The sequence below is a fragment of the Podarcis melisellensis genome (assembly GCF_964234715.1).
Source record: "Podarcis melisellensis genome assembly, chromosome: 12".
Classification (NCBI taxonomy): Eukaryota; Metazoa; Chordata; class Lepidosauria; order Squamata; family Lacertidae; genus Podarcis; species Podarcis melisellensis.
The window spans coordinates 47,741,102-47,769,013 of record NC_138544.1 but is presented as its reverse complement, the minus strand read 5'-3'; the positions used below and the strand labels follow the sequence as shown (position 1 = coordinate 47,769,013).

General features: G+C 40.7%; 1 protein-coding gene and 1 long non-coding RNA gene across 7 annotated transcripts in view; one reads left to right on the top strand and one right to left on the bottom strand.

The window, feature by feature from the left end:
- Nucleotides 1-27,912, bottom strand: part of PTPRN2 (protein tyrosine phosphatase receptor type N2) — a 604,238-nt gene that overhangs the window by 9,004 nt on the left and 567,322 nt on the right. The window contains exons 18-21 of the mRNA XM_081882780.1: nt 26,394-26,513; nt 23,159-23,325; nt 15,226-15,279; nt 13,066-13,130 (exon numbers count right to left, since the gene is read on the bottom strand). Coding sequence (XP_081738906.1) covers nt 13,066-13,130; nt 15,226-15,279; nt 23,159-23,325; nt 26,394-26,513 — 406 coding nt within the window. The remainder of the gene's footprint in view (nt 1-13,065; nt 13,131-15,225; nt 15,280-23,158; nt 23,326-26,393; nt 26,514-27,912) is intronic.
- LOC309353395 overlaps nt 1-27,912 on the top strand; it is a 140,749-nt gene that overhangs the window by 100,867 nt on the left and 11,970 nt on the right. For 4 of the 6 annotated variants that reach the window (XR_014161793.1, XR_014161794.1, XR_014161795.1 and 1 more), the window contains exon 4: nt 14,810-14,895. This is a non-coding gene — a long non-coding RNA (uncharacterized lncRNA). Of the gene's footprint in view, nt 1-14,809; nt 14,896-17,600; nt 18,618-23,069; nt 23,173-27,912 lie in introns of those variants that run through there. The other 2 variants (XR_014161797.1, XR_014161798.1) reach the window with 2 other exon arrangements.

Here is a 27,912-nt window from a genome sequence, read left to right as displayed (position 1 = left end):
AGTCCCCTTTTGAAGCAGAGAAATATATTAAAACATTACATATATATTTCAAGTTTACATAATTTGTTCCCATTTATGTAATGGAGTTTTCTGCTTGAAGACTTTGGAGTATTTTGGTGCAAATATTTCTATTAAAATACTTTTGTATGTTGGAGAATAGGCTGTTAATTGGATCCTGCTGCCATTTGGTCTCCTTAATGGCTGTAATAGCAGGTATTATGTCAGGTTTCAAGTTGGTGAAGATCCTGCGGAATGACCTTTATTTTACTCAGGTTTCACAACACATAAAAGCTGTGCTAAGTTGGGCAACTGGCTGGTTTTTGGGCACCTCTAACATTCACAGAGCACTTCCTTTGGGGGTGAATTAAGTTACAACCAAATCCTGTTCTAACAGCTTTAGGGTGCTTTGAAAATGCTACATTCCATGTGGAACTTAAATATGCATAGAATTTATTTTTCCACATTTGTGTTGACTAAAAGCATTTGTTTCTTGATAAATATAGCATTACTTGGCTAGCCCTTTCATGTAGATCTTCATTATCAGTATTCTCTGAAGCAGCCCACCCAACTCCTGCTGCGAGACAAGCAAGTACATTCATATGCCACAAAACTGAGAGCCCTTAAAAGGTCTGGATTAAGCAAGAAGATCACCAACTCAGGCCAATTCTGAGCTGCATCAAATGTCAAACTTAATTAACATACATAACACTATACAGAAATTTTTCACTGCTCCATTTTCTTCCTTGCAGCTACCATGAAAGCTAGCAAGAAGAATCCCATTTAGGATATGCTAACCACACAACAAACAAAACAAAATACACAGAATGCCCAGGAAATTATAAAACAAAATTCCAAAGCATTAATTTAAAGAGTTCGTCATAAAACATGCCATTCTGAGCTCAGTTCTATGCTCTTTTGAAACTTAACTATGGATTAAGACAGATATTTCGATGAAAATGCTTGCTTCCTTCTCCAATCTTTTGCATGGCTGTATTTTTAACAGGCGGGACGTGGGTGGCGCTGTGGGTAAAAACCTCAGCGCCTAGGACTTGCCGATCGTCAGGTCGGCGGTTCGAATCCCCGCGGCAGGGTGCGCTCCCGTTGCTCGATCCCAGCGCCTGCCAACCTAGCAGTTCGAAAGCACCCCCGGGTGCAAGTAAATAGGGACCGCTTACTAGCGGGAAGGTAAACGGCGTTTCCATGTGCTGCGCTGGCTCGCAAGATGCAGCTTGTCACGCTGGCCACGTGACCCGGAAGTGTCTTCGGACAGTGCTGGCCCCCGGCCTCTTAAGTGAGATGGGCGCACAACCCTAGAGTCGGACACGACTGGCCCGTACGGGCAGGGGTACCTTTACCTTTACCTTTTTATCTTTAACAGACAACACACAATTTCTACTGGCGGTGTCTGTTATTTACCTCATAAATACAACTATGTTTTGCATGCAGAAATGTTGCCTGCATCCTCTACAAACTTGTCTCTTCTGAGACTTCAGCCCATGAGATTTCTTATTTCCAAATTGATTACTATTTCAAACTTATTGATATCAGCTCATTCTTTTCAGAATCTTCTAAAGCTCTGGAAGTCTTTTTTCTCCTTCTAAAGATATTGACTGTGTGTGATCAATTCAAAGGTCCCAACCCTGAATAAATGAGGCAGTTTTTATAGTTTCTGCTGTTAACTCTTCCATTCTAAATACCACAGGGCTGGGGGGGGGACCCTTAATGTTTAACTGAAATAAATAAATAAATGACCAGTAAATTGTTTTGCTTACTTCCAATGAAAAGAAAGGCTTGGATAACTGTTCAAGGAAGTATCAACTCCTTGCAGTGCATGATCCAGCTCCTTTCTCAAATGGTTCTATTTTGCTTAAGTTGTCTATAATAATGTTTGGAAGTCTGTGTGTGCCTACAAATTTCTCTACTAGAATCTGCGACTTTTCATCTGGGTGAGTCACGTCACATAGGGCTTTAGAAGCACCACTATGAGCTGATCAGCAGTTCTGCAAAACCTTCTCCTGTCTAAACTGCATCTTTACATATTCCACACCTGACATCATATGACGTCAACAACAACAAATTATTTGTACCCTGCCCATCTGACTGAGTTGCCCCAGCCATTCTGGACGGCTTCCAACATACACAAAACATAATAAAACATAAAACCTTAAAAAGTTTCCCTATATAGGGCTGCCTTCAGATGTCTCCTAAAGGTTATATAGTTACTAATCTCCTTGGTAAGGTAAAAGTAAAGGTAAAGGACCCCTCAGTGGTTAAGTCCAGTCCAAAATCGACTATGGGATGTGGTGTGCATCTCCGCTTTTAGACCGAGGGAGCTGGCATTTGTCCACAGACAGCTTTCTGGGTCATGTAGCCAGCATGACTAAACCATTTCTGGCACAACAGGAGACTGTGATGGAAGCCAGAGCGCATGGAAACGCTGTTTACCTTCCCGTCACAGCGCTACCTATCTATCTACTCACACTGTTATGCTTTCGAGATGCTAGGTTGGCAGGAGCTGGGACAAAGCAATGGGAGCTCACCCGGTCATGCTGATTTGAGCTGCCGACTTTACAATCGGCAAGCCCAAGACACTTGGCGGTTTAGACCACAGCACCACCTGCATCCCTGCTCATCTCCTTGACATCTGATGGGAGGGCATTCCACAGGGTGGGTGCCACTACCAAGAAGGCCCTCTGCTTCACATCAGGTGTCAGGTAGATGGGCTTGGCTTGGCTGAAACGGCCTCGCTGCTTTAACCCATCTGAAAAATACTACCATGTTTCTGAACTTGCTGGGAGTATTCTATAAAAGCATGCTTAAAAAAATATTAAGTAGTCTTTATCAGTCAAAAACTAAAACTATCTTCTTCCATGTTTGCATTTGAATACGGCTTGAGGCACAGTTTTTACTGTGGTTGCTATCTGTTGAAAAAACTTGCCGCAGCCAACAATATTGCATAATTGTGTTAAACTGGCTAACTCCATCGTCAGTTAACATTACATTAAAAGCAGCTCACTCACATAATGCCTTTGTAAATATATAATAAGATTTTGTTGAACGCAAAAGAGCTATTTTGACAAAACTGCAGCCGCAGTATTTCAGAGAACATAGAATGTTCTTACTTGAAATGACCTAAAATTGGCTTGTGAAAAATATGCCTAAAAATGAAAGCAAGATTCAGGCTGTTTCTGCTGCTTTCACTTTTTTCCTCCATCGGATAACTGACTGGGTCTAATGAGCTGCAAAGTTCAAGGCTTAGCGATTCAATAAAATTCAAAACCTAGAAGGCAAGACAGCTACTTTTTAGAACAGAAGACTTTTCTCCTTCTCCTTCTTTGTGGGCTTCTCAGTAATTATGTCTCTGTGCCAACCCACTCCTATCCTTTGAACTATCAGATCAATAACACTGCATATTTTCCCCAGAACTACATTGTAAAATATGGCAATAAGAAAGGCCTATGCAGATATTTATTTGGAAATTGGATCTCGGAAGCAAAAGTTACAGTGTTGGAAGCCAAAAAAATTATTTCAGATTTATAAAACTCTGTAAATTAATGATATTTCCACTACAACATTACTGATTCACAATTTTAATTAAGCCAACACATGTGGGACAAAAAGCGGCATAGAAACATATTATTGAGCTTAACTGGATTGCAGACTTGTGAATCAGGCTTGTAAACACGGCTCCATATTGCTTCATTATGCTCAAACATGGGTGGAAAGAAATAAGGGATACAGGAATTATGCAAGATTTCATTTTTTTTAAGTATGTGAGCATAGCTCTGTTCTTATGCTTGAACATTATATTGTAAAGTACAGTACAGTGGTACCTCGGGTTAAGTACTTACTTCGTTCTGGAGGTCCGTTCTTAACTTGAAACTGTTCTTAACCTGAAGCACCACTTTAGCTAATGGGGCGTCCCGCTTCCGCTGCACCGCTGGAGCACAATTTCTGTTCTCAGCCTGATGCAAAGTTCTTAACCTGAAGCACTATTTCTGGGTTAGTGGAGTCTGTAACCTGAAGCATATGTAACCTGAGGTACCACTGTATGTGTTTTTAGCTGTAGGTTCTGTGAGATTTCACAGGGCAAAACAAGCAAAATACATAAAACAACCCCAGTTTATAAGTTGAGGAAGCAGCAAGGGATGACTGAGAGTGAACATCCCTTCACATTTTTATGCTACAACTCTATATGCATTTGTCAGGAAGAAGCCCCATTGAACACAGTGGGATTTATTTTTATGCATAGCATTGTAGTAGTTTTATTTTAATTAGAAAGGAGAGCAAAGGACTTGCAGGAAATGGGGACTTTTGAGGAAAGGTTTAAGAAGAGAGAGAAGGGGTACCACATTGGTTTTATGGGAGAGAGTTCTAGGAATGAGGACAAAGATAACATGGTACGCAACTTAAGTTTTACTAAGAATAGATCCACTGAAATGAACGTGACTAAGCTAGGTCCATTGATTTCAATGGACCTGCTCTGAGCAAAACTTAAGTGAATACCACTCAGTGACTTTGAGTGTCCGGGTCTTTTCACACTGCCTTTTATTCCAACATCACAGCTGCAGGCCTGATTTATCTTTTAGTTTTGTAATGAGTACTCTTTCCTAACTCCCATTTATTTCAAGGTGGTTGCATAGGTAGCATGGACTGTTCCCTCAGTATTCATGACAGACTGCAGAAAAAGAAAAGTGGTGTGGGAAATTTGGTATGAAGAGTCTTCCTCTTCTCTTCACCCCCCCCCCATAAAAAACCAACATTTAATGATTACAATGGTAAAGAATGGCACTTCAGACCAAACGTAACTTAATACGTGAAATGAAAAGACCACGTTGTAAATAAAAAGTGCATCATAATTCATCTGAAGTGTGCACACACACATATGTTCCGCACCTCTGCCTCACAGAGAGTTGCAGCAAATCCTTCATGATGTTGTATGAGAGGCCAAACACTCCACAACTGCATTATGCAGCTGTTTGAATAACAAAAGGAACTAAGGGCCTGGAATGTATGTTCCCAGCACAGCTCTCCTCCAGCCATCATGAGATCTGTAAATATACCCTCCTGCTACACAACACACAGAACAAAAACACCTGAAACACTTAATATTAGCGGCAACTATTATTGGAGTACTCCTGTGCTAACCATTTATATTAAGTGAAGCCGAACCTCTGGTTAGAAGAGAAACTGGACGAATGAGAAACTCATGAAATCGTAACTTCAGTATCAACACTGGGAACTGAAAACAAACAAACCCCAAACCCATTGGGTTTTCCCCTCCCTCTTAAAATTCCATAAGATAATTTAAAATGCGATTTTTCTTGTTTTAAATCAAAGGCAGGATTAACAGCAGAAAATACGAACTTCTAAAGTACTGAAATACAAGCATCGGTGCCTTGTACAGTCAGCTAGGGGAAACTGTTTTGAACATAGAAAAGTAAATTATGTGAAAAAGGAGTCCCTTTTCCTAAACATGTGCTATTTAAAGAGCCACTGAAGAGCCAAAGCATCTTACTGATTGCTTTTCACTTTCCCACTGCTGAAACTAAGTGGTGCTGTATTTACTTTGATTTTAAAATCCATTATTGCCTGCTTTCTAATAAGCCAGAGTGTGGAACAAGAACTCAGATTACTCTTATTCTTAAAAGTCCTTAAAAAAAAAAAGAACACAAAACCTGAAGGCCTTAATCCTTAAAAGCACTCCCTCCCCCCTTCTCTCCCCCCCCTTTCCCTAAAACATGTTAGCAGATGCTGCCCTTGCAGCTGGCCCTAGACTGAAAGTGCACTTACATTTTTATGTTTAGAACTGAAGGGCTCTAAAGTTAGTGTTTGCACCACAGAAAAAGCAACGGCAAGGGTATTCATTGGTACTTGTGCAATTCATTCTTTAAGAAAAGGAAATGGAAAGAAAGATTTCATGTCCTGGACTTCAGGCCTTTGATCATTTGATGAGCGCTGGATTCTCAACCTGGGCCTCAAACTTCTCAGGCCAGACAAAAGAGGGCTAGGCCTCACAGACCGGTCCCTAGATTCCTGTCAGAACAAAAACTTTGGCTGCCTCACAGTGTGACAGCCTGGGAAAGGCCCACCTCAGCAGGGCTGAGATGCCCGCTCTGCCCTTTGATCTTTCATTTAAACTGTCCCAAAGCGCCAGGTCAGGGATTTCAGACTGCACACCCCCAATGGCAGAGGGGTGCAGGTCAAGAACAAAATGGGGCTGACCAATCTGAAAAACCCTGCAAGTCTTTTCTTTGGCCAGTTTCACATGACTTGTCTTGCATTGTGCCACACTAAGCCCACACTTAAAATGGAATTTGACATTACATGGTACAATGGAGTCAGTAAATGGCATTCTTTAGAGCTCTTGCAACAAAGTCAACCCTTCCCTTAAGTGGTTGAAAGCTTGAAGCTAGAAAATACTACTTGTTTACTATTCTGTGAAGAAAACAGTATGTATTTTGCAGTTTTGCTTTCATTGCAAGCTCTGATGGAAAAATGGAATGAGCTTAACAAAAGTCTAATAAATGTGGCATGTCTGCTCCCTCCCTCAGCTCAATAACTTTGATACAGGCAGATCAAGATGCCACTTGCAACTCAAATGTTCCAGGCAGATGAAATGCCTTTTTTTTGCACAAATGGCAAAAGATCCTCAGTGAGCTGTTTCGTTTTGTTTTTAAGGGGAAAAAATTATAGCGTAGCACAGTGCACAGAAAACACAGTCATACCAAACAAGACATTGCATGGCAAGGTCAAGTTGCCCAAACCAAAAATGAAGACAACGCCCACATTCTCAAATAATAATATAGCCACCAGTATTTCAAACATGAAAATAAGAGACATCCCTATGTATAGATAAGTTAAGAGGCATTGCCTAATGGCCAAAAGGGAGATGAGACCCTTTTAAGACAGGACACACACACACTTTGTGCATAACGCTAAAGCAAACCATTGGGTAAGCATGAACACATGATTGTTTGGATACTCTGGCTGCTTTGCGACCCCTCAGTCCTTCTGCTGCCATGCAACCCATTAAAAATCCATGGCTTGGCTTTGTGCCACATCTGAACTTGGGTTCATAGTTCGACTCACTCTACACAATCCAGGCCACCCTACAGGGAAGACTGGAGGAGGCCACGATTTCTGATGTGACACTGACATGCTCGCACTTAACTAAAGTTTGGCTCAACATTACACGTGAACTGGGCAACAGACAGGGCACAATAAACAAAGAGACCACAAGACAAAATCCACTCACGTGGCACACAAAGGTACGCTGTATATCCCACATTAATGGTGCAATCCTATGCACATCTCTTAAAAATTAAGTCCTGTGGAATGGGACTAATTTCCAGGCATGTATAGGAGATTTTCTTTTGGGAAACCCCATATTCTAGATCATCTGGTATCCCAATCTTTCAGGATCATTTGAAATAAGGCAAAAAGCACTGTAAATATGTTAAGATGCATTATTTATGATTGAATCAAGTTGTTGGGTGCCCTGCTATGCATTACTTTTGATATATGCAGAATTTCTCATCACACAAAGCAGTCTTTGATGAGTAGTTCTGTGAAACCAAAGACTTCATAGTGCTGCATCTACAAAGTTGAGCCGATGAGAGGGTTTTTTTAAATGTTTAAACTATCTGAAAAAAGTGTGCTCGAGGAGGGGGTGTTTTTCAGATAATGCAGGTTAGATTTCTCAACAATCAAACTACAGTATTCCGTAAGCAACTCAAGAGCAATCTCTCTTCCTCCAAGGGTTTCAGAGTAGCATATGTAGAGCAAACAACTCTTGGAACTGTGAAATCGAAGATGGAGAGGAAAGCAACATTCTTTGAAAGACTACAGTGATGGAACACTATAGTTTGGTGAGATACCTTCACACCTCAGTTTCACCAAGCATAGATTACTCTACTTGATGACTTTACCACATGGTTATGATGCCTGAACTTTTCCCACATGAGAATCTGTGGCAGAGAAAAATTACACAATGTTCAGGGTAATAAAGCCGCCCAGAGTGGCTGGGGAAACCCAGCCAGATGGGTGGGGTATAAATAATTTTTAAAATGTTATTGTTGTTGTTGTGGTATTCTTATTAAATCTGGCCCTAATAGTCAATTTACAGAAAAAGTTATTTACATTTAAAGTAATATACTTTGTCAAACTCAAAGCTTTAGTGGCATATAAATATACTTTTGTCATCTTCATTGCTTGGGCCTCAGTGAAATGATCATCAGTGATAGATCTTGCATCATTATGAAGTGGAATAGATTGAGATTGCAGAGTTCTGTGTTCAACCTTGTAGGCAAATTTTCTTATGCTGATTCCTAGGGCTTCCAGCTAATATAAGAGATGTTCAGGGATCATGTGAGGAGACTATGCACCAGTGGCTTCTTTAAAGGGGCAATGATTAGACTGTTTTCCTTAGGGCAGAGGCCTGTAAACTGGTTCTGCCCAGGCCACTTGGAAAGTAAATAATGGGAACTTCACTATTTCAGTGCAAAATTTGGACACAAAGTTTATTATCAAGAGCAGGCACCCCCAACCTTTGGCCCTCCAGATGTTTTGGACTACAGTTCCCATCATCACTGACTACTGCTCTAGTTAGCTAGGGATCATGGGAGTTGTAGGCCAAAAAATCTGGAGGGCCGCAGGTGGGGGATGCCTGGTCAAGAACAAAAACAGCTTTCCTTTTTCTGCTAACTGCAGGACATGGTTTGTAGTATTTTATTGCTACAATTTGTTTTCTCATACATTTAATGGCTAGAGCATTTAAGAAAATAACTTGCTTTACTGGAAAGAGTCTGGTATGGGACATAATAGAGCTCCGTATTGAGCTAAATCATGTTCAGGGTCTGGTCATGAGTAAAACAGGAGATCGCTCTATGGTTTTAACACTACTTGGTATTTATTAGCACATATGTTATTAACTTAATATTATGGTTCTCGTCATAAAGCAACTATTAGCCGCATCATTATCTGCTATGATGAATTGGACTGCATTTCTACAGACTAAGGTGTAATACAAATCACTGGACACTCCTAGAATCAGTTGTTAATTCCTATACACAGTGGCGTAGCGTGGGTTGTCAGCACCCGGGGCAAGGCAAGTAATTTGCGCCCCCTAACCCGTGGATTTTAGCACTCGAGTGCGAGCGCACCCCCCCAGATGTTGCGCCCGGTGCCGCTGGCCCCCCCTGCACCCCCCACGCTACGCCACTGCCTATACATGCCTTGGAGGTGCAGGTATCATTGGGAAGAATACAGCATTCCTCTCAACAGAGTTATCCAATATGCGGTAAATATATAAGCCATTGCTTCGCCTTTCAGTATTTAGTACTACTGACCTCCTATCACGCAAGCTAAGCTATCAGAAAGCAAGCAGCTAATCTGCCCCCCCATCCCCAATTTTTACCATATCCCCATGTCATGTCATAAACTGCTTTTAAAAGTCCCCTCAATTTCAAAGTGCATTGCCATGTAGCTTAAAAAGCTGCTCTTCAAGAAACTCTAGCTTAAAATCCCCATGGCCATGCAGAATGAGCTATGCTTTTCTGCCCGTGTGTTAATTAAGAGGCAATACAGAAGCTGTAGTAACAACATAAGAAGAGCCATCAGGCCAGTGGGCCCACCTAGTCCAGTGTCCTGTTTGCAAAGTGGCCACCCAGATGCTTGTGGGAAACTGGCAAGCAGGACCTGAGCACAAGAGCCTCTTCTCTCCTGCAGTTTCCAGTAACTGGAATCCAGAAGCATTATAGCCTCCCAACTGTGGAGGCAGAGCATAGCCATCGTTGCTAGTAGCCATTGATAGCCTTAACCTCTATGGCTGTCAGAACTGCCAGCTGCCTTGAGTTGCGGCGCTCAGGAGAGGTAACAGTCCAGAAGCCCAGCCATATTTTACACTCTTTATTGCTTCTTGGCGTATTTACAAGCAGTTCAAAAAAGCGATCCGATCATCATGGAGAGTTGTTCCGCCTGACATCTTTCCTCTTGTGGTGGGGCCAGCACAGCCGCCTTCCCAGGCCCCTCCTACTTCCCCTGTGACGAGAGGCACTGGCTCTCGGAAGTACCCCCTCCCTCTCAGAATCACTCCCCTCTGACCCCCCTTCTTCCCCTTCCCTTCCCTCTGAAGACGAAAAGCTGCTGATCAAAGGGGATCTTTTCCGGTAACCTTCCATTCCTTCCTCCCTCGCTGTCTGTAGTTCCCTGACAATGACATTCCCAATTCTTTTTCAAAGCCATCTAAGTTGGTGGCTATCACGGCTTCCTTTGGGAGCAAGCTCCATAGCCTATGTCCTGGATGAAGAACAGTCTTTTCTCTGTCCTGAATCTTCCAACATTCAACTTCACTGGGCGCCCATGTATTCTAGTGTTACGAGAGGAGAAAAACACTCCCCCCTTCCACTTTCTCCATGACATGCTTGGAACCAAAAGTGCTGCACCAACAAGTACAAAATAACCCCTCTGCAGCACCACGAATCCAACTCAATGGTGTAACGTTGGGAAATGTTGATCACTTCTCCTACCTAGGCAGTTATCTTTCCACAAGGGCTAACATTGATGCCAAAATCCAGCATCGCCTGAGCTCAATGAGTGCGGCTTTCTCCCAATTGAAGTGCAGAGTGTTTGAGGACATTTGCAGGGAAACCAAAATGCTTGTTTACAAAGCTATTGTACTACCAACCTTACTATATGCTTGTGAAGCATGGACCACTTATAAACACCATCTCCAACTCCTTGAAAGATTCCATCAATGGTGTCTCCCAAAAAGTTTACACATCACTTGGGAAGACAGATGAACCAATAGCAGTGTACTGGAAGAAGCAAAGATCACCAGTGTTGAAGCAATGATTCTTCAACATCAACTTTGTTGGACTGGTCATGTTGTGCGGATGTCTTCCAAAGCAACTACTCTATTCCAAACTTAAAAATGGAAAGTGTAATGCTGGTGGTGAACAAAAGAGGTTTAAAGACTGTCCCACGGCAAATCTAAAAAAATGTAGTATAAACACTTGACAACTGGGAAACACTGGCCTGCGAGCGCTCCAGTTGGAGAACAGCCTTTACCAAAGATGTCATGGGCTTTGAAGACACTCAAACTCAGGACAAAAGGGAGAAATGTGCTAAGAGGAAGGCACGCTTGGCAAATCCACACCGTGATCAACTCCCACCCGGAAACCTATGTCCCCACTGTGGAAGGACATGTGGATCCAGAATTGGCCTCCACAGTCTCTTACGGACTCATTGTTAAAACCGTGCTTATGGAAGACAAAGAAGATGCCATGCTTAACTTTATAGACTTCTATCATGTCACTTCTGACTCGCCTTTTCTCTAAACTAAGAAGTCTCCAATGCTGCAGCCTTTCCTCATATGAGAATTGTTCCATACCCTTGATGATTTTGGTTGGCCTTATCTGAATTCTTTCCAACTCTGTGATACCCATTTTAAGGTGAGGCGCCCAGAACTATACACAATATTCCAAATGTGTTTGCACCATAGATTTGTATAACTGAATCATGATAATAGTAGTTTTGTTTTCAGTTCCTTTCCTGATGATCTCCAGCTTTCTCACAGCAGCAGTGTCACACTAGGTCAACATCTTAATCAGTCACCACCAGTTCAGACCCCCTGAGAGTATATGTGAAATTAGGATATATATTTTTTGCATTGACATGCATCACTTTATACTCAATTGCATTTGCCATTTTACCACCCATTCACTCAGAGATCCTTTTGGAGTTCTTCATAATCTCCCTTTCTTTTTCATTATCTTGAACTACTTGGTATCATCAGCAATCCTGGCCACCTCACTGCTCACCCCCTAACTCTAGATCATTTATGAACATGTTAAAAAGCACAGTAGTGATCTCTTGGGAGAACTCCACATTTTGCACCTCTCCAGAGTACTATTCCTAGTCTCTTCTTCCTGCTACTTAACCAATTCCTGCTGCTATGCTAAGCTTACTCTGGAGTCTTCATTGAGGTTGAAAGCAAGTACACTATGTACCAAGTGAAAAGTATTCACCCCGGCTTAGCTTGGTTTCTGCTGAAGTGTCTTGTGTGTGTGTGTGGGGGGAGTGTTTCTTCCTGATCCCATGTCTAACAGAAGCATGACATATACAGATAGGTAGCCGTGTTGGTCTGCCATAGTCAAAACAAAAAAAATTCCTTCCAGTAGCACCTTAAAGACCAACTAAGTTAGTTCTTGGTATGAGCTTTCGTGTGCATGCACACTTCTTCAGATGTAGAAGTATGACATGTAAAAAATAAGCAGGTAAATCTTTTCCTAGCTTAATAGTAAGTAGTGAGAAGAACTTCACTAGCACAATGTGTGTGTGTGTGTGTGTGTGTGTGAGGGAGGGAAAGAGAGAGAGAGAGAGAGAGAGAGAGAGAGAGAGAGAGAGAGAGAGAGAGAGAGAGAGGGGTGTAGTGGTTGATGTTAAAGAGAAGCAAGAGAAAGGCCATAAAATAATGTTATATTGTTTAATATAATAGAAACTCCCGTGACCTAGTTGATGTGTTCTGCAGCTTCACCAGAATACTGTGGACACTTCTGGACTGAGCAAGTCAGTCGCATAAGAGGAAAGGAGGCAGGGAGCATAAAGAGAAATATTTCAAAAAGGTCAAAATATTCTGCTTGCATATTTCAGTTTTCTGTCATCTTCAAAGCAAGAGAAGCCCTTGAACACAAATTACGGTCAGGTGAATGTCAACTGCTGCATACCACACAGAGAGTGAATGTAGGGCAAAACGAAATAAATATTTACTGCGTAGTTCATAACATTTTTTGCCAATAAAAGTTATGTAAATTTGTGAAAGTACAAATCCAACCACACATGTGTGAGATTCATTCATATAGAGCTCCAGGGGTTGAAATTTTGCTTCATTTTTAATCACTGTGGACATCGGAAAAACAAAAACAAAAGCCCCGAGAACATTCAGGCGAGGGTAAAATTTGCCTCTAATCTATCTGAGGCCTTTTGCGAATATTGTGCCTGCGTTGCCATGACAACGGCACCACATCTCAGAACTCAAAAAGCGACAGCACTTTCGTTTCTCACCTTTGGCCATTTTATTGAGAACCATGTCAATTAGGATGTAGGTTCCACTTCTTCCCGCACCGTCACTACAGAGGGGGGGGGGGGAGAGAGGAAAAAACAACAATAGCCCATGATCAATTCAACATGCTCAAAACCCCGACAGAAATGCGATGCTGGAAGTAGAGTAGGATAAAGGGCTGAGTTGAGGTGGAAGGATGATATACGTTAGACAAGCTTTCTTTAACAAACTGTCCTCACAAGCTTGGCAGCTGTTATATTATTATTTGGGTAAACTCTACAGTTCTGCAAGGTGAATTTGTATTTTTGTTAAGGGCAAATACTTGCTTATTTTGGAAAGACTTCTCCAAATATTTTTGAAGCGTACTGTGATAAAGTAAGTAATTCTAGAAGCCAAGTATCCATGATCAAGAGCTGTTCAATCAGGTCTGTTAGCAAAAAGCTAAAAGGACAGAACAGCATCTTCTCCAAATGACTGCTCTCCCCGGTATCTGAGCTTACAGGAACATTCATGTCAACAAACCAATCTTACAATCACTTGCATCTTCTTAAACTGGGCGGGGGGAAGGATTGCATTGTTTCCTTATAAATTAATTGAATACTAGCCACCTGGGCTTGGGAAAAAATGCTGCCGATTTCCTTTTTCTTTAATATAGAAGCTGACTTGGTTAGGGGAGAAATAGCACGCAGCTTCTGAAAGTATTTCTAACCCTCCTTGGAACACACACGATAATTTTGGAGACTTCTGAGTGATCCATGTGAAGATGTCAAGATCCTTAATCTGAAAGCAGTTTCCGTTTGCTGTCAGAAACCAGCTTCTAATTGGAAAGGTGTTAGTTTTCATAGATGTTGCCAGTATACAAAATTAAGATTCTAAGCAATCAATTTTTCTTGCCCTTTCCCCCAGTTTTTAAGGTGGCATTTTTGTGACTATGCTTGACGGGGGGGAGGGAGGGAGATATATCACTTAAAATAATTCACTTTTGTTGATTTTCTTTACCTACAAAAATTATTTCTGGACTGGAGGGGTGTGGGGAGAAGACAGTGGTGTTACTGTAGTTTTGAATGCATTCTGATTTAAGTACAATTTACTAGATCAGGGGTGTGGTTTTTAACCACAGAATTAACGTTTTGATATTAGCCATTGGACTTAGTGTCAATAGAAATAATTGAGCGATTAAAAAAAATTATTTGACAAGGATATCGTTATATGTAAAAATTAGAAGGCATGTGTTTCTTCTCTTTTATAGCAAAATAAACCGTGCCAGTCCAGGCAAATTCAGAAGTCTACTAGAGTCTTGAAAATGGCACAATTCCCTGCGTTTTACGCAACGCAGCCTCAAAACTGGCAGGGTTTTCTGGTTATAAACCACAGTCTATGAACTCTCTTATTTGGAAGCAAATTCTTAGCTGGCTTACCAAATAATATGCTTCTTGGAAGTCTATTCTGTTCAGCAGTTCCTTAGTCTCAAACCTCTTCCCTTCCTATGAGCTTGTGGCATTATGACCATGGAGGGAAAAAGACAGGCAGCCATGCAAATAAAGGCAGCTTGGATTCCCCAGTTCTGAATCTCCCACACCACACCAGTCCTTGAACTGAACGAAGTATGGAATCCATGCCTAAACTGTATAACGAAATTTCTCTCAAAGCAGTAACACGTGGTACTGGGAAAAGTAATGTTTGAAGGCTTTTGAAATAAATGTTCAATGAGCTGCTGAGCAAGTAACAGGGCCTATTTATTTACAGATGCAGAGAGGGTGAGGCTACAATCCTACACTGATTTACCTGGGAGTAAAACCCCATTGAACTTGATGCGACTTACTTCTAAGCAGGTATGTGATAGTGCTTTTTGGTGCCTGTGTGCACTGTACTGTTGTAGGTCGAAGAGAGAAGGAAGGATTGCTGCTGAGATGGTATTGAGACCCCACTGGTTATTTCTGGTAGGCTTAAGCAACTTTCATATTTTCATGGTGAAATCTGAAGTGTGAGGAATCTCCCCATTTACTAGAGACTCTCCTCATCAACAAATACAATTTTGGGGGGAGCAGAACAATAAGGAACAGCTTTTGCAAATCAAGCTACAGAATCATTTGCATATTTTGTTCAGTCCATGCAATTTCCTTGTGAGCCTCTTTTGAGGGTGGGTTGAAAATGGTACTTGCCTGCAATGGACAATTACCGGACAAGAACGACCCCTGTAGCACTTGTTTACTTTTCTGTAATAAAACAAATATAGACATTGATAAATATATTACTTTCTGAAGTAATCAGAAGCATTCCAAAATAAAGTATCTTCTACATTTTAACCCCCCCCCAATAAAATATATGGCTTGGCATATTAAAGTAGCTCAACCTAGGCTATGATCTTCCAACCCGTTTTCCCAGTTAAAGGCTTAATTAAATTGTTAGGGCAATGGGTGCAATTCTCCAATCATTCCTCCTATAAAATAGCCATCGGGGCACATTTTTTAGTGGACACTGCCATAGATAAACCTACATAGTCAGAGAATGGCAACCTTCGAAACTGTTGTTGCCCAGTGCCTGTATGCAAAGCCAAGCCCAAATCACATGGAAGTGTTACAACACAGACATATTAGTTATATGCTAGACCATGTAAACATTCTTGCTAACCCAGTGGGCTATTGCAAATGGAAGCTCCTGTACATACATGTCTTCTTGAATTCTTGAGTCAAAAGAAACAGAATTTTCACACATAACAGTAAAACGCTTTTTAAAATATACTTCACACATCTGTAATGCAAATGAATGTAAAATCTACAGTTGATAGAAGGCATATTCCATTTGAAGAGCACTTCTTCAAAAGATAAAACCTCCATAATCAGCTGTTTGGCAGGAAAGGGGAAATCAAGTAGAAGTCGTCCCCCCCCCCAACTTGCTTCTGATTAGTTGAGTTAATCTTTGAAAAAGGTCTCTGTGAGTACACTGCTAGATGCTTGATTGGAGACGCATAGGACCTATTTGGGGCATGCAGTTCCTCACTGTGAAGAAACCTGGTTTCACATACATGCAGAAGCTGCAAACCTGCCCCCCCCGCCCCCCAATCCAATTTGGGCACATCTTTCTGCTCCTCAGTAACTCCCACATACTAAAAAAGCATGAGCTAAGACTGAAATATCCTGTTTTTCAGCAAAGAAACAATGAAAAAAATGCTATCAGTGGCGTCGCTTTTAAAACATCAATGTTAGATTGTTTTAGCAATGTTGTTCACCCTGGTTTCTTGCTGTTCATGCCATGTGTAGAAGAGTACAAATAAATTTGGCCCTCTTATATTAAATCTTGCAATTATTCTGCACTGGTGCTCTTCCACATTTTCACTGAAATTGACGTCTCTTAGTTTCAAAGTAACTGTATTTAGAAATGAAATGTAGAAGCTGTATTCCTGAAAGAGCAGGGTTGGGGGGTGGGGACAGTCAGAGACCATTGAGGCCTTCATTGTTCTGTTTTTCAGAGAAATAGAATCCAGCTAAGCCTATTTTCCCTCAAGTCACAAAGTTGCCTTGGGCATTTTAGCGCCTCAACTTTAATTCCCATCTGTAAAATGGGAACGTTAGTTATCTATCTTACAAACTTGCTGCAAGGATGGGCATAAGAGCAGCTCTACTGCGTCAGATTAAAGTCCTTAACAACTATCACAGATAGATTTAAAATGGGACATAAGTATTTCAACTAAAATTGAAACCCAGCAGCCCACAGATCCTGCTTAAATGTGTCTGTGGTGTGGGTGGTGGTTGTTTCATTTTTGTTTTTAATATGTACTTTATGGTTATATTCTATATTTTATGCTGTGAACAACCCTGAAAAACTCAGATGAAGTGTGGTATACAAATTTGAAATTTAATATAATAATAATAATAATAATAATAATAATAATAATAATAATAATAAATAAATAAATAAATAATCTGAGTTCTGCAGAGTATTTTTATGTGAATTGGGCTGTAGGTTTTAAATAACGCCAGTTGAAACTAAAAAACAACAACCCTGTTTTTCTGCAAAGTGCAATTGGGGGCTTACTACAAATAAAAATCTTCAAAACATACCACAGAAATAGGTAAGATTTTTGAAGCAGTGGCATCTTTAGGCAAAGCATAGCCAGACTATGGCTTAAATCTAAAGGACCACAAAATTAGTTCCAACGTGCCCAAAGGGACTTTGAGCTTTTGTTTCTCAAAAAACCACCCCACTGCCACATGGCAAGCTGCTTTCAAAATCTAAGTGTCTTCCAAAAGCAGTTTGTGATATTGCAAGGGGATCTGCCGTTCAAAAGGAAAAAATCCCAAATCCACTAGGGATTTCCAAGCATATTAGTGTACCCAACCTGGCTTTTTAGTTTTCGCCTTTTCCATTTCCACACTAAGGCTGCCTCTCAACAAGGGTCATCGTTCTTGTAGTATTGTTTCAGTGCAGACCTCAACACGGTCACATCACCAAACTGTGGTTTGATTAGCAGGACTGCTCAGTGGGTTCCCCCTCTTCCCATCTCATGCTGACATTCCTCTTCCCTTTGGTTTTGCAGATAGCTGGTTAGCATGGCAGGTACACTGATATTTTCACTATCGCCCTTCAGGCATAATCATGTGAGGGATCGTCTGGGCTCTGCCGTCCATCGTGGTAAAGTGAGGAACTTTTGGTTTTTCCAGGGCTCTAAATAGCAAAGAATTCTTTCTTTACACAGCTATGCTCCAGTTCATGGCAATTTAGAATGGCAATGAGGGAGTGGAGGTAGTGCATGCCCCCTCCCGCCCGATTAGTCTACTCAGTAACAGAAAACCTGAACAGGGCATATATACTAAGCCCAAGCAAGTGTTCACAAACCCACTTTGACTATAGTTTGAGGCTTACTATAGCACGGTTAGCAAAAGCACTATATCCATAATGGAAGGGCAGGGCATTTCCATTTAAAATGGAGAAGTTGTGAACCTGAGGAGTACTGCCAACTGCCCATCATGTGGTAAGGTAAAAAGGTAAAGGACCCCTGGATTGAGGTTGAGGCACTAAAATGCCCAAGTCCAGTCAAAGGCGACCATGGGGTGCGGTGCTCATCTCACTTTCAGGCCGAGGGAGCCAGAGACAGCTTTCCAGGTAATGTGGCCAGCATGACTAAATGGCTTCTGGCACAACAGAACACCGTGATGGAAGCCAGAGCGCATGGAAACACCATTTACCTTCCCCCTATAGCAGTACCTATTTATCTACTTGCACTGGTGTGCTTTCGAACTGCTAGGTTGGCAGGAGCTGGGACAGAGCAACGGGAGCTCACCCTGTTGCGTGGATTCCAACTGCTGACCTTCTGATCAGCAAGCCCAAGAGGTTCAGTGGTTTAGACCCCAACTATGTGGTAGAGGTTGGTCTGTTTGGGCGAATGGGGCAATGTCCCACCAACCTTAATCCACCTTCAGTTGGCTGAGACCTGCCTGACATTCATCACTTACAAGCAGTCCAAGGGGTGGGCACTGCCTGTGAGCTTCCTCCTTATTTCCACAATGCCTTGGTAGAAATCAGCAGGAAGGAGGATGGGGACAAAACCAGCATTAGTTGGGCTCTGCCTACCGTTGGGCTCTCTCGGCCTTCTGACCCCACCAGTCCCAATGGGCACCAGCCCCCAATGCAACCATGACAGTATGGCAGCATTAACGGGCAGAATTATATTTGCAATGATGTGCCTTCTTGCAATGTTAAGTGCTGGACCAAATGGTACAATTGTCGCAGAGTGAAGGGTTGAGTTCTCATCCTAAAGAATGGGGATATCAGATGCTGGTTTGAAATCAAGGTAGCATGATCAATTAGAGCCAAAGGCTTTCTGAGAGGTAGAAGTTTAACATTTTATCCTTTTCTAAGGGTAATACTTTCATTATTATCATTATGCTGAAATAGCATAGTCTTGGACTTGGAAAAAAAAGGCCTTGGGATAGAAATACACGACCAGCAGCTCATTAACGATTGGTCTCCTGAATGCACAGCAAAAACCAATTTACACTTCACGTGGTATGGCAGGTATGTTGGTGTTTGCTGTGTGCCTGAGAGATGTGCCTCTCCAAACACAGACGAACGCATGCGGCTCCCTGGTGGACCTGTCCCTGTGTGTTTAGGGATGTTGCATCCCAGCCTTCACACTTACAGCAATCAACAGGAGGCTACTCACAGGGGCATGTGAAGCGTTAATCAACTCCGAGGACCAGCTAGAAGTGTTAAGACATTTATTTTCATATTTCTGTTTCCCACATATGCCCATTAAAAATCTGCATGGCTCCTTACCTATAGATAATCATATGGGCAACTTAGCATAATTTGTCTTTTTTTATTGACACCTGGATCTTAATTATTTTCAAATGCCTTCTGAAATATGAAATATTTCAAAACAAGCTTAGCTGCTGAGAAATAGCTTTGGAACATTGAGATATACATGGTTTCATTCAAAGTTTAGTCCTTTCAAATTCAGTAAAAAAACTTTTTGGATGTTTTAATATTTATTTATTATTAAGTTTATATGCGGCACCTTCCTCAAGGAGCCCAGGGTGGCAAGCATGGCAATATTAAAATGATACAATTAAAACTTTTAAAAACAGTTAAAACATCTAAAAGCAATCACCTACTGTCAAACTAATTATTTCAGGTTTGCCAGGGATAGAACTGTCAACAATTAAACACTGGGTAAATAGGAATGTTTCTGAATTTCTCCTAAAAGTTAATAGTGAGGGAAACTGACAGACGGGACCAACACTGAGAAGGCCTTGTCATGCCTACTGGGCAACCCCTGATGGCGGCAACATTGTAGAATTTAAGTTGGTTGATATTGGAGAATGTACTCTCTTGCGTAATTAAGTCCCAAGCCATTTAAGGCCTTATATGCTAGTAGTAATACCTTAAATTGGGCCCAGTAAGCTCACTGGCAGCTAGTGTTGTTCTCTAAGGACCAGTGACACATGATCCATTGGTCTGCCCAACTTACCAACCTAGCAGCCACATTCTACACTAGCTGCATTCTGTGGGCCATCTTCAAGAGCAGCCCCACATAGAATACATCACAGTAGTCCAGGTGGGAGCTATCCTGAGCCAGGAATTGCCAGAGCTGGCAAACCAGCCTAAGCTTGGCATAAGCCCTCCTAGAAGTTACTTGAGACTCCAGTGACAAGTTGGAATCCAGGAGTACCCCGAAACTACAAACCTATTCCCTCGGAGGGAGTACAACCCCTCAAATAATAGGTTGAACACCTAATTCCTGGACCCAGGAGCCACCAGGAACCAAATAAAGTACATACATACACATATAAATATATACATTTACACGCACACACACTTCAAGAGGGAGGAAGAAGAGGAGAAGAAGAGGAGGAAGAATTAACTAGGAAAGAATGATTAGTAATACAAACCAACCCTTGGTTCATTGAGTGAAAAAGAAATCACCATGCAAACCATCAGCAAGCAAAGGTCAGAGGTCGTTAGAAGCTCAGAAAGGGGGTTTCCCATATTGTCCCTGCAGCAGAGTCACAGTTTCCAATGATCACTTTTGTGACTATGCAACTGGGCTTATATTACTAGCTGCAACATCACAAAAATGACACTGGCAACCGCTAATTAGCTGGCAAAATAAGAATTTGACCATTTTTAAAGTGAGCAGTGTTAGTAAATGCCATTGCACACAGCAAGCAGTGATAGCATAATATATATTTTAAGCAAAGCCCTCACATGTGATGCTAATTATCTTTTAGCTTAGCAGTGTCTCTTTAAAGTGTAAATGTGCTCCCTCTGGGCTCAAGGAATATTTAATTACACATTATCAGTGCATGACTAACAAGCTAGTCCAGAGTTTAAACGATTGGTCTATTGTTCAAAATAAAATTAGGTTTCTATAACCATTAAAACTGACCAGTGTTTTCAGGAGAAGTTTCATTTATCAAGCACTGCATTCTGCATGGATATTTTAAGCTTATGGAGGGAAGAAAAATCTGCCTTCATTCACCAATTGATACTAGATTTCACAATATTTTAATTCACCTACTCAACACAATACAATCTGAAACATTGTCTAATATAGAGGAACAAAAAAAGTGCAAGCTTGTTGTTTTCAGAATCTCACAAAATTTGCTTCCAGGAGTGAAAAATGCACACATATTTCAGAAGCTCTGGGACAAGCTAATTTGGGGGGAATCCAATTTTTCTTGGTGATATTTTCTTAGTTGTTTATATTTGCATCTATACATACATACCTATGTAAGCATATAAATATACATACATTTACAAATATATATTTGTATATAAACATGTTAGATGCGTGTCAAAACATTAAAAGGGTGGAAGTCACACTTAGTAAGACTTTATCTGAGTATCTGTAGTTGCAAAAAAAGGAAAGTAGCTAAGCCAGAGGTACTTTTTTCTGAAAGTGTGAAACATTAAATTTCAATATCAAGGGAGGAAGAGTATTTATTGCTCTGGCTGATCTTAAATTGCTTCAGTTGTAAGGTAATTACGATTATCAATATACTTAAGTTCCCTTTAAAAAGAGCATGGAGGGGTTTGTTTCCCTTAAAATATATATAATTGATTCTATTTAAAAGCAAACAAACTGTGAATAGCTTTTAAACCTTTACCTGAAAAGCACCTCCACTACATATAGATTACATTTTCATTTTCTTTTCTTTTAAAACCAGCTGGCTTCTAACTCAGTCACTCCAACCTCTACTCCTGTGGCCTTCTGCCTTTGATGGAGCATTGAAAACGGGCTTGTAACCTTTACCCTTTGGTGACTGCAGCAAGAAGAAATTATTGCTGTCTACCAATGCTGGTGTTCTGATTTTGATTTTTTTTTTTTTAGCTGAAGTAAGCAAAACCTGGATATGTAGAACTGCAACACTGGTACTTAAACAGTGCAGAAACCTGAAAAATCTGTGGCTTGGATTCAAATTAAGTTAATCATACCCAGTCATGACAAATCCCACTAATTTAAAAGCAACTAAGTTAAGTCAGGATTCAACCGTGGGCCATGTAGCCTGCAAACAGAAATCAACATGCGCAAAGCTTTTCAAGACGCAACCCACATAGACCATTCCGCCTTTTAAATGTGCCAGTGCGCATTTTTATGACATGCCTCATAAGAGCATTTATTTAAGAGTGCAAGTTCAGAGGACTCAGCTATGGTATTTTAATCAGAAGTAGCATTACATGGAAGAACTTTCATATATAAGCGGTACTGCGATTTGCACATTCCAATGAACTAGTGTGAGACTGTCAATGAACTCTGCTAAACATCATCTTAGCATACCTTCAAAATGCGAGGAGGGATAGTCCTCAGAAGCAATGTGGAATTTCAGAAGCTACCTAGACAGTTGGAATATCAAAAGCAATACCAGCCCACTACCCAAAACTAGACAGCAGATTCTTGTTGCGAAACAACTGCGAAAGTGACAAAAAATGTTTTCAGTAGACATGGTAGCCTGGAAATTGCACTCCTAACCCTAGGAGGTCTGGGATGGAGAGGGTTAGGTAGACTAGCACATGGCTTCTCAACCCACAGGAAGCAGCCACTTTAGTACCCACTTTAAGATGCTTCTCCCATGAGATGCTTTCCCTGGCATCTTTAATCTTCATATTTAACCTTGTTCTAATTAATGCAATTGGGTTCATTTCGCTTGATGCCCCAAGCAGGGCATGGTGACATTACCTTGGCACATTGGCATGACTTTAGCAAAAGGGCTTCATGCATGAACTGCACCTGAAGGCAGACACATGCAACAACATACTTGGCTGTGCAGGCAAAGTTTCTCTACTGTGGCCACTGCATATAATGCAAACAAACACCTTATGCATAGATAAAATCGCTGCTTTAGATTCCAAGCCAGCACACTGATCATGGTGCTAAAAATACCGTGTGCCATTATTTACTTACACACAGAATCCATTTGCACCACTACACCTGCCTAAGAAATTTGGGAGGGGTGTGTGTCATATACCCGAGTTTCCTTATGAGCAACTTTTGATGGCATTTTAGGCGGCACTCAGAAACAGTCCCAGAAGCATGTCTGACTCACCAGCCACTATATGCACCTAACTTAAAACTATTCACTCTTTGTGTTGTACCTGCGAAAATCCAGAAGGGACCTTGTGGAAGCGGGCACTTTCTGGTCATGCCAGGTAAGGAAATGAAACTGTGTCACGGTTCGAGTCTCATTGGTTTGTAGGTTTTTCAAGTAGAAGCTTCTCACAAGGAAATCTTCACACCAGATGTGCTCTGAGACCAGATTTACCTGCCATTGCACAAAAAATATAAAAGTGAATTAAATATGGAATACAGCAGATAATCACACACATGGCATGATCTATTGGGAATATCTGACATTTCAAAATATCCTCTTTTGGACAGAAAACATGTGCCTTGTTGGAGTGGGCTTATTTAGGAATTCTTCTTATTTTGCTTATTACTTGAAATTTACTTCCTTTTAAGTCAAATACATATTTTTGACAATCTGCTCCAATGGGAAAAGTTGTATGAACTTAAAATGCCACTTTTCCAAACAAAAATGGCCCACGTAAAGCGGCCTATACTATTAAACTAGCAATAAACACAATAAAAAACCCTTATTATCGTAAACAACACAATAATAAAATACTGCAAAACGTGGGTGCTACCCACCAGAGAAGCAAGGAGGGGGAGCTTTTCACAAGAGCCCCATGAAATCTCATGAAACTCTCACAGGATCCCACGGGGCTCTTGTAAGATCTCTCTGGAGCCTAGAGGTTGACCCACTGACCCAGGTAAGCGAGGCTTCAGTGGGGGTTTGGGGACACAGAACGACAACTTTCCTGTTTTGCCTCACACACTCAAATGGACTACACTGCCCCTGCTGTTTGGTCACAGAGAAGTAATGTGGCTTGAGTTATTTGATGAACAGCCGGTTACTCTTATTTACTTAAAAAAGTGTTTTGTATCTCAAGCCTAAACATTTGTGCTGGATGGACCTAGCATTGTCAGTGGTAAGGGATATGCTTTTCATTAAGGCTCTGGACTCAATCCTAGACACCTTGAAGCTTTGAACACAATACTGAACTACATGGACCAGTGGTCAGGCACAGCATAGCAGTTTTAAATACAGTGGTACCTTGGTTTGCATGCATCTTGGTTTGCAAACATTTTGGATAACAATCATGTCAAAAGTGTGTGTCCCGGTTTGCAACCTTTTTTTGGATTACAACCCATTTTTGGGGGATTATGAACAAAAACATTTTGGAGGCCCCACTGGCGAAAGCGTGCCTTGGGTTACAACCTGTTTTGGTTTACAAACGGACCTCTGGTACCACTGTATTCCCAATGCAGAATCAGGCTGCTGCGATACCAGAACAGGATTGCTATGCACCGGCATGGTGATTGGTTCATTCCATTTACAAATAGGATTTGATTTTGATTTAAGCCTATTAATTCTGCTTAAATCCAAAAACTCTTATCTTAAGTTGTTTTAATACGATCACCAGTAATTCAACCTAACTTAGGCTTATATATATCTTTGCTTCTTTATCCTGCTTTAACATTAAGCAGAATCAAAGCTGATCCTGCACCAAAGAAAGTTCTGAAAGTGAAACGTGTTGTAGGAGATGCAGATGGCCCTTCACACCTAGAAGCAGACAAAGATAATGTCTAGAGAAACAGATTCACTATCCATACTTAAGCATGGTTGGTTCAATCAATTTCTGTTCTGCATCACTTTTGCATGTATTCATGCCCCATTTCTGCACATATGCATTTTAAAAACAAACCATGAATGCAAATTACTCATTTATAGCCTTTAACACTATGCATATATCCTAAAATACATAATTTAAAATATATTTTGAGTTGTTGTTTGTTTTTTAAGCCAAGAACTGCATTGCAAATTTTGGAGTAGGGCGAAATGCAAAGGAGAATGACATTAGAATCCACACCTCAACGTACAGGAGGTGTCGTCGAGTTAAGTTTGCATTCAAAATTAGGAAATTCCTTAAACATCTCTATCAAATGTGACTACTGCTTGTTGATGATCCGAGACACACAAAAAGAGGTCTGCCCTACCAGTCCTCGCTGAATTCCTCCTCTCCCCCCGCCACTTGTGTATAATAAACTCTTCCCCCATGCATGTAGAAGTCAACAACTATGGCTGTTTGACTTTTGCATAGAATCAAGCTGGAATCTATAGATACAAAGCAGAGTGAGGCCATATTTGTTTAAGAAGTGTTGCCATTAGTTATTGCTTATTCCAAGTATTTCTGTATCGTATAACCTGGCAAGACAATTTTACACAGGAAACAAATTTTGATTTAACTGACTTAACATGGCCCTGCAGATGTTGCTGGACTACAACTTCCATCCAGCCCTGACCATTAGGCATTTTGGCCAGAGCCCATGGGAGTTGGAGTTCAACATCTGGAGCATTATGGGATCCCCATATCTGTTTTAATAGAAACAACAGTTGCAGAGGACCTGCCTACAACAAAGTAGTGGTCAGGGTGGAAACTTTAAAAGGTACCTATTTCGGTCCAGAGGGAAGCCCCACTGAAGTATAATTGTATCTGGTTTTCAGCAGCTCATTATTGGTCAATTTGTCGCAATATACACATTTTTGCAAAGCAAAAATTTAATCCCTAATACGTTTTTGTGTGTTGTTCTCAAGTGAACAGAATGAGAAAGAGGGTGGAGGTCTACCTCCTATGCACTATCTGTTAGGAATTATGGTTGAAATAGGTTTCGCTCAGGACTTGGCACCCTATATTATTTAGTAAGCTTTTATAGCAGAGTCACAATGCCTGGTCTTATAGCAAGATAGACCAGATTGCTGCAGCCACCTCAGTGCATTGTGCTATTTGGGGTGTCGCAGCTATGTACATCTACAGTTCTGAATTGAAAAAATGCTAAACAAAAATTAGCTTAATTATCAAAATCATAGGTAGGCCTTTTGATAGGGTGTGGAGCCTACAGCTGCTGTTAAATATTTATAGGCACAATATTTTCTTATAATGTATACATTTTAATTCCCTCCTTATTTGTATTTTAAATGTGTGTGCATCTGTGTGTGTGTGAGAGAGAGAGCGCATTCTAATTTTCAAACCTCTTTGGTCATGTATATATTTAGAATCTGCACAGAATTGCTTTCCTGCTAACCGTTCTATCAAGATATGCATAGAATTTTCAATGAAGCTGAAATGATTCAAGAACCACAAGATTGCATTTTATGGTAGACCTCAGCTCAGTTTGCAGGTCAAATCCCATTAAGCAATATTTTGCTCTGTATGAAATCAATCCACACACTTACTGTCAGGTTTACAAGCAGATATTTTGTTTAAGTACCTCGTAGATATGGTAGAGGTTTGACCCTTCGTCTGGCCAATAGTGGTAGCACTGTTTGACTCCGTTTTCAGCAAGGGGTGTCAGCATGACAATAACGACACAGCCGTTTTCCCAGACCATCTGCACACAAAGAAAGACACCGTGGCCACACTGTGACTGCCTAATTACTGCATGACATGTATAATTACGGCACTCAGACACACAATCGAAATTTATTCCATTCACAGGAAATGTATTTCATTTTCATTAGACACTTTTCTCTGCAGCTGCTTCCAAATCTCTGAATAAACTAGCGTCATATTTTGCATGTTCACATGAAATATTAAAGAATCTCCAAAGAATCCCTCCAAATACTTCTAAAATAAATTCTATGCCTTTCTTTACAATTATCTCCAGTTCTTTTTCTACTTTCACACTCCCAATTTACAGAGGAAACAATAGTGCTTTTCGTAGAAAGTCTGCTGCATCATATTTGGTTGCAGTACGCAAACCCAATATGGATGTGTGCAATTAACAAAATAGCAGCAAAATCTGTCATGCTAAGTCAAAGAGAGATGCTGCTTCTTTTAGATGCCTGTCATGTTAAAAGATAATCAGTTGAGCTGTCATATTAATGCTAGAAAAACAGCAGACAGAAAAACAAAAACCAGTTGCCTTCTGGAGTGGTATTGGTGTAATACTTATTCTCCCCTCCCATCCCAAATGAATCATCCTACAACAAGTCAATGGGTCTACTCAGTAGCAAAAATCGACACTACAGGTTTCAGATTTTACTCATAAAATTTTCAAGAAATACATGTAAAATAAAATATAATGCAACCTACCCTCTGGGCTATATTTTCCCAAAATATACAGATATCACCATGAACATATGATAACAAGGAAACTTCAACCGTGGGACTGTTTAATAATGTAGTGTCGCCCCAGAGCAAGCAAACAAGAATCTAAGGCACTCTCAATTAAAGGTCTGCTAGATGTTATTCATAGAAGCAACAAAACAAGCTAGGGTAGTATATCTGTGCTGGAAAAACAGCCTGTTGTTGAACAAAAACCCTCCTGAATTAATATGGAGCTGCATAATCAAGAAAAGTCTTCATTATTGTGGTGTACATTGATGCTATATTTGCATGCAATTTTCATTGTCTTTTTATTAGCATACAAAATTATCTCATGAAAAGGAAATTGGACTTACTGCAAAGGGTTACGTTTATTTCGCAGAAATATTTATAAGCGACTGCATTGAAATGTAAATGGAGTAAACAAGAAAAGGGGGCATTCGGATAAGAAGCACAGGGATGTTACATTCAATTAAAAGCTTCCTTCTTTGTGGCACAGGGATTTATTTTTACCTTAATTTCATTTGCTTTATTTACACAACAATGACTCTTTTTAAAAGGAAAAAAGGGGGGAAAGCCTTTGTACAAATTTTGGATAGCATTAAGACGAAGACAAAGGTATATTGTAATGCTAGAGACTACTTTTACACACTTTTATTGTAAAACCTGTCTCTCTGGAAAGA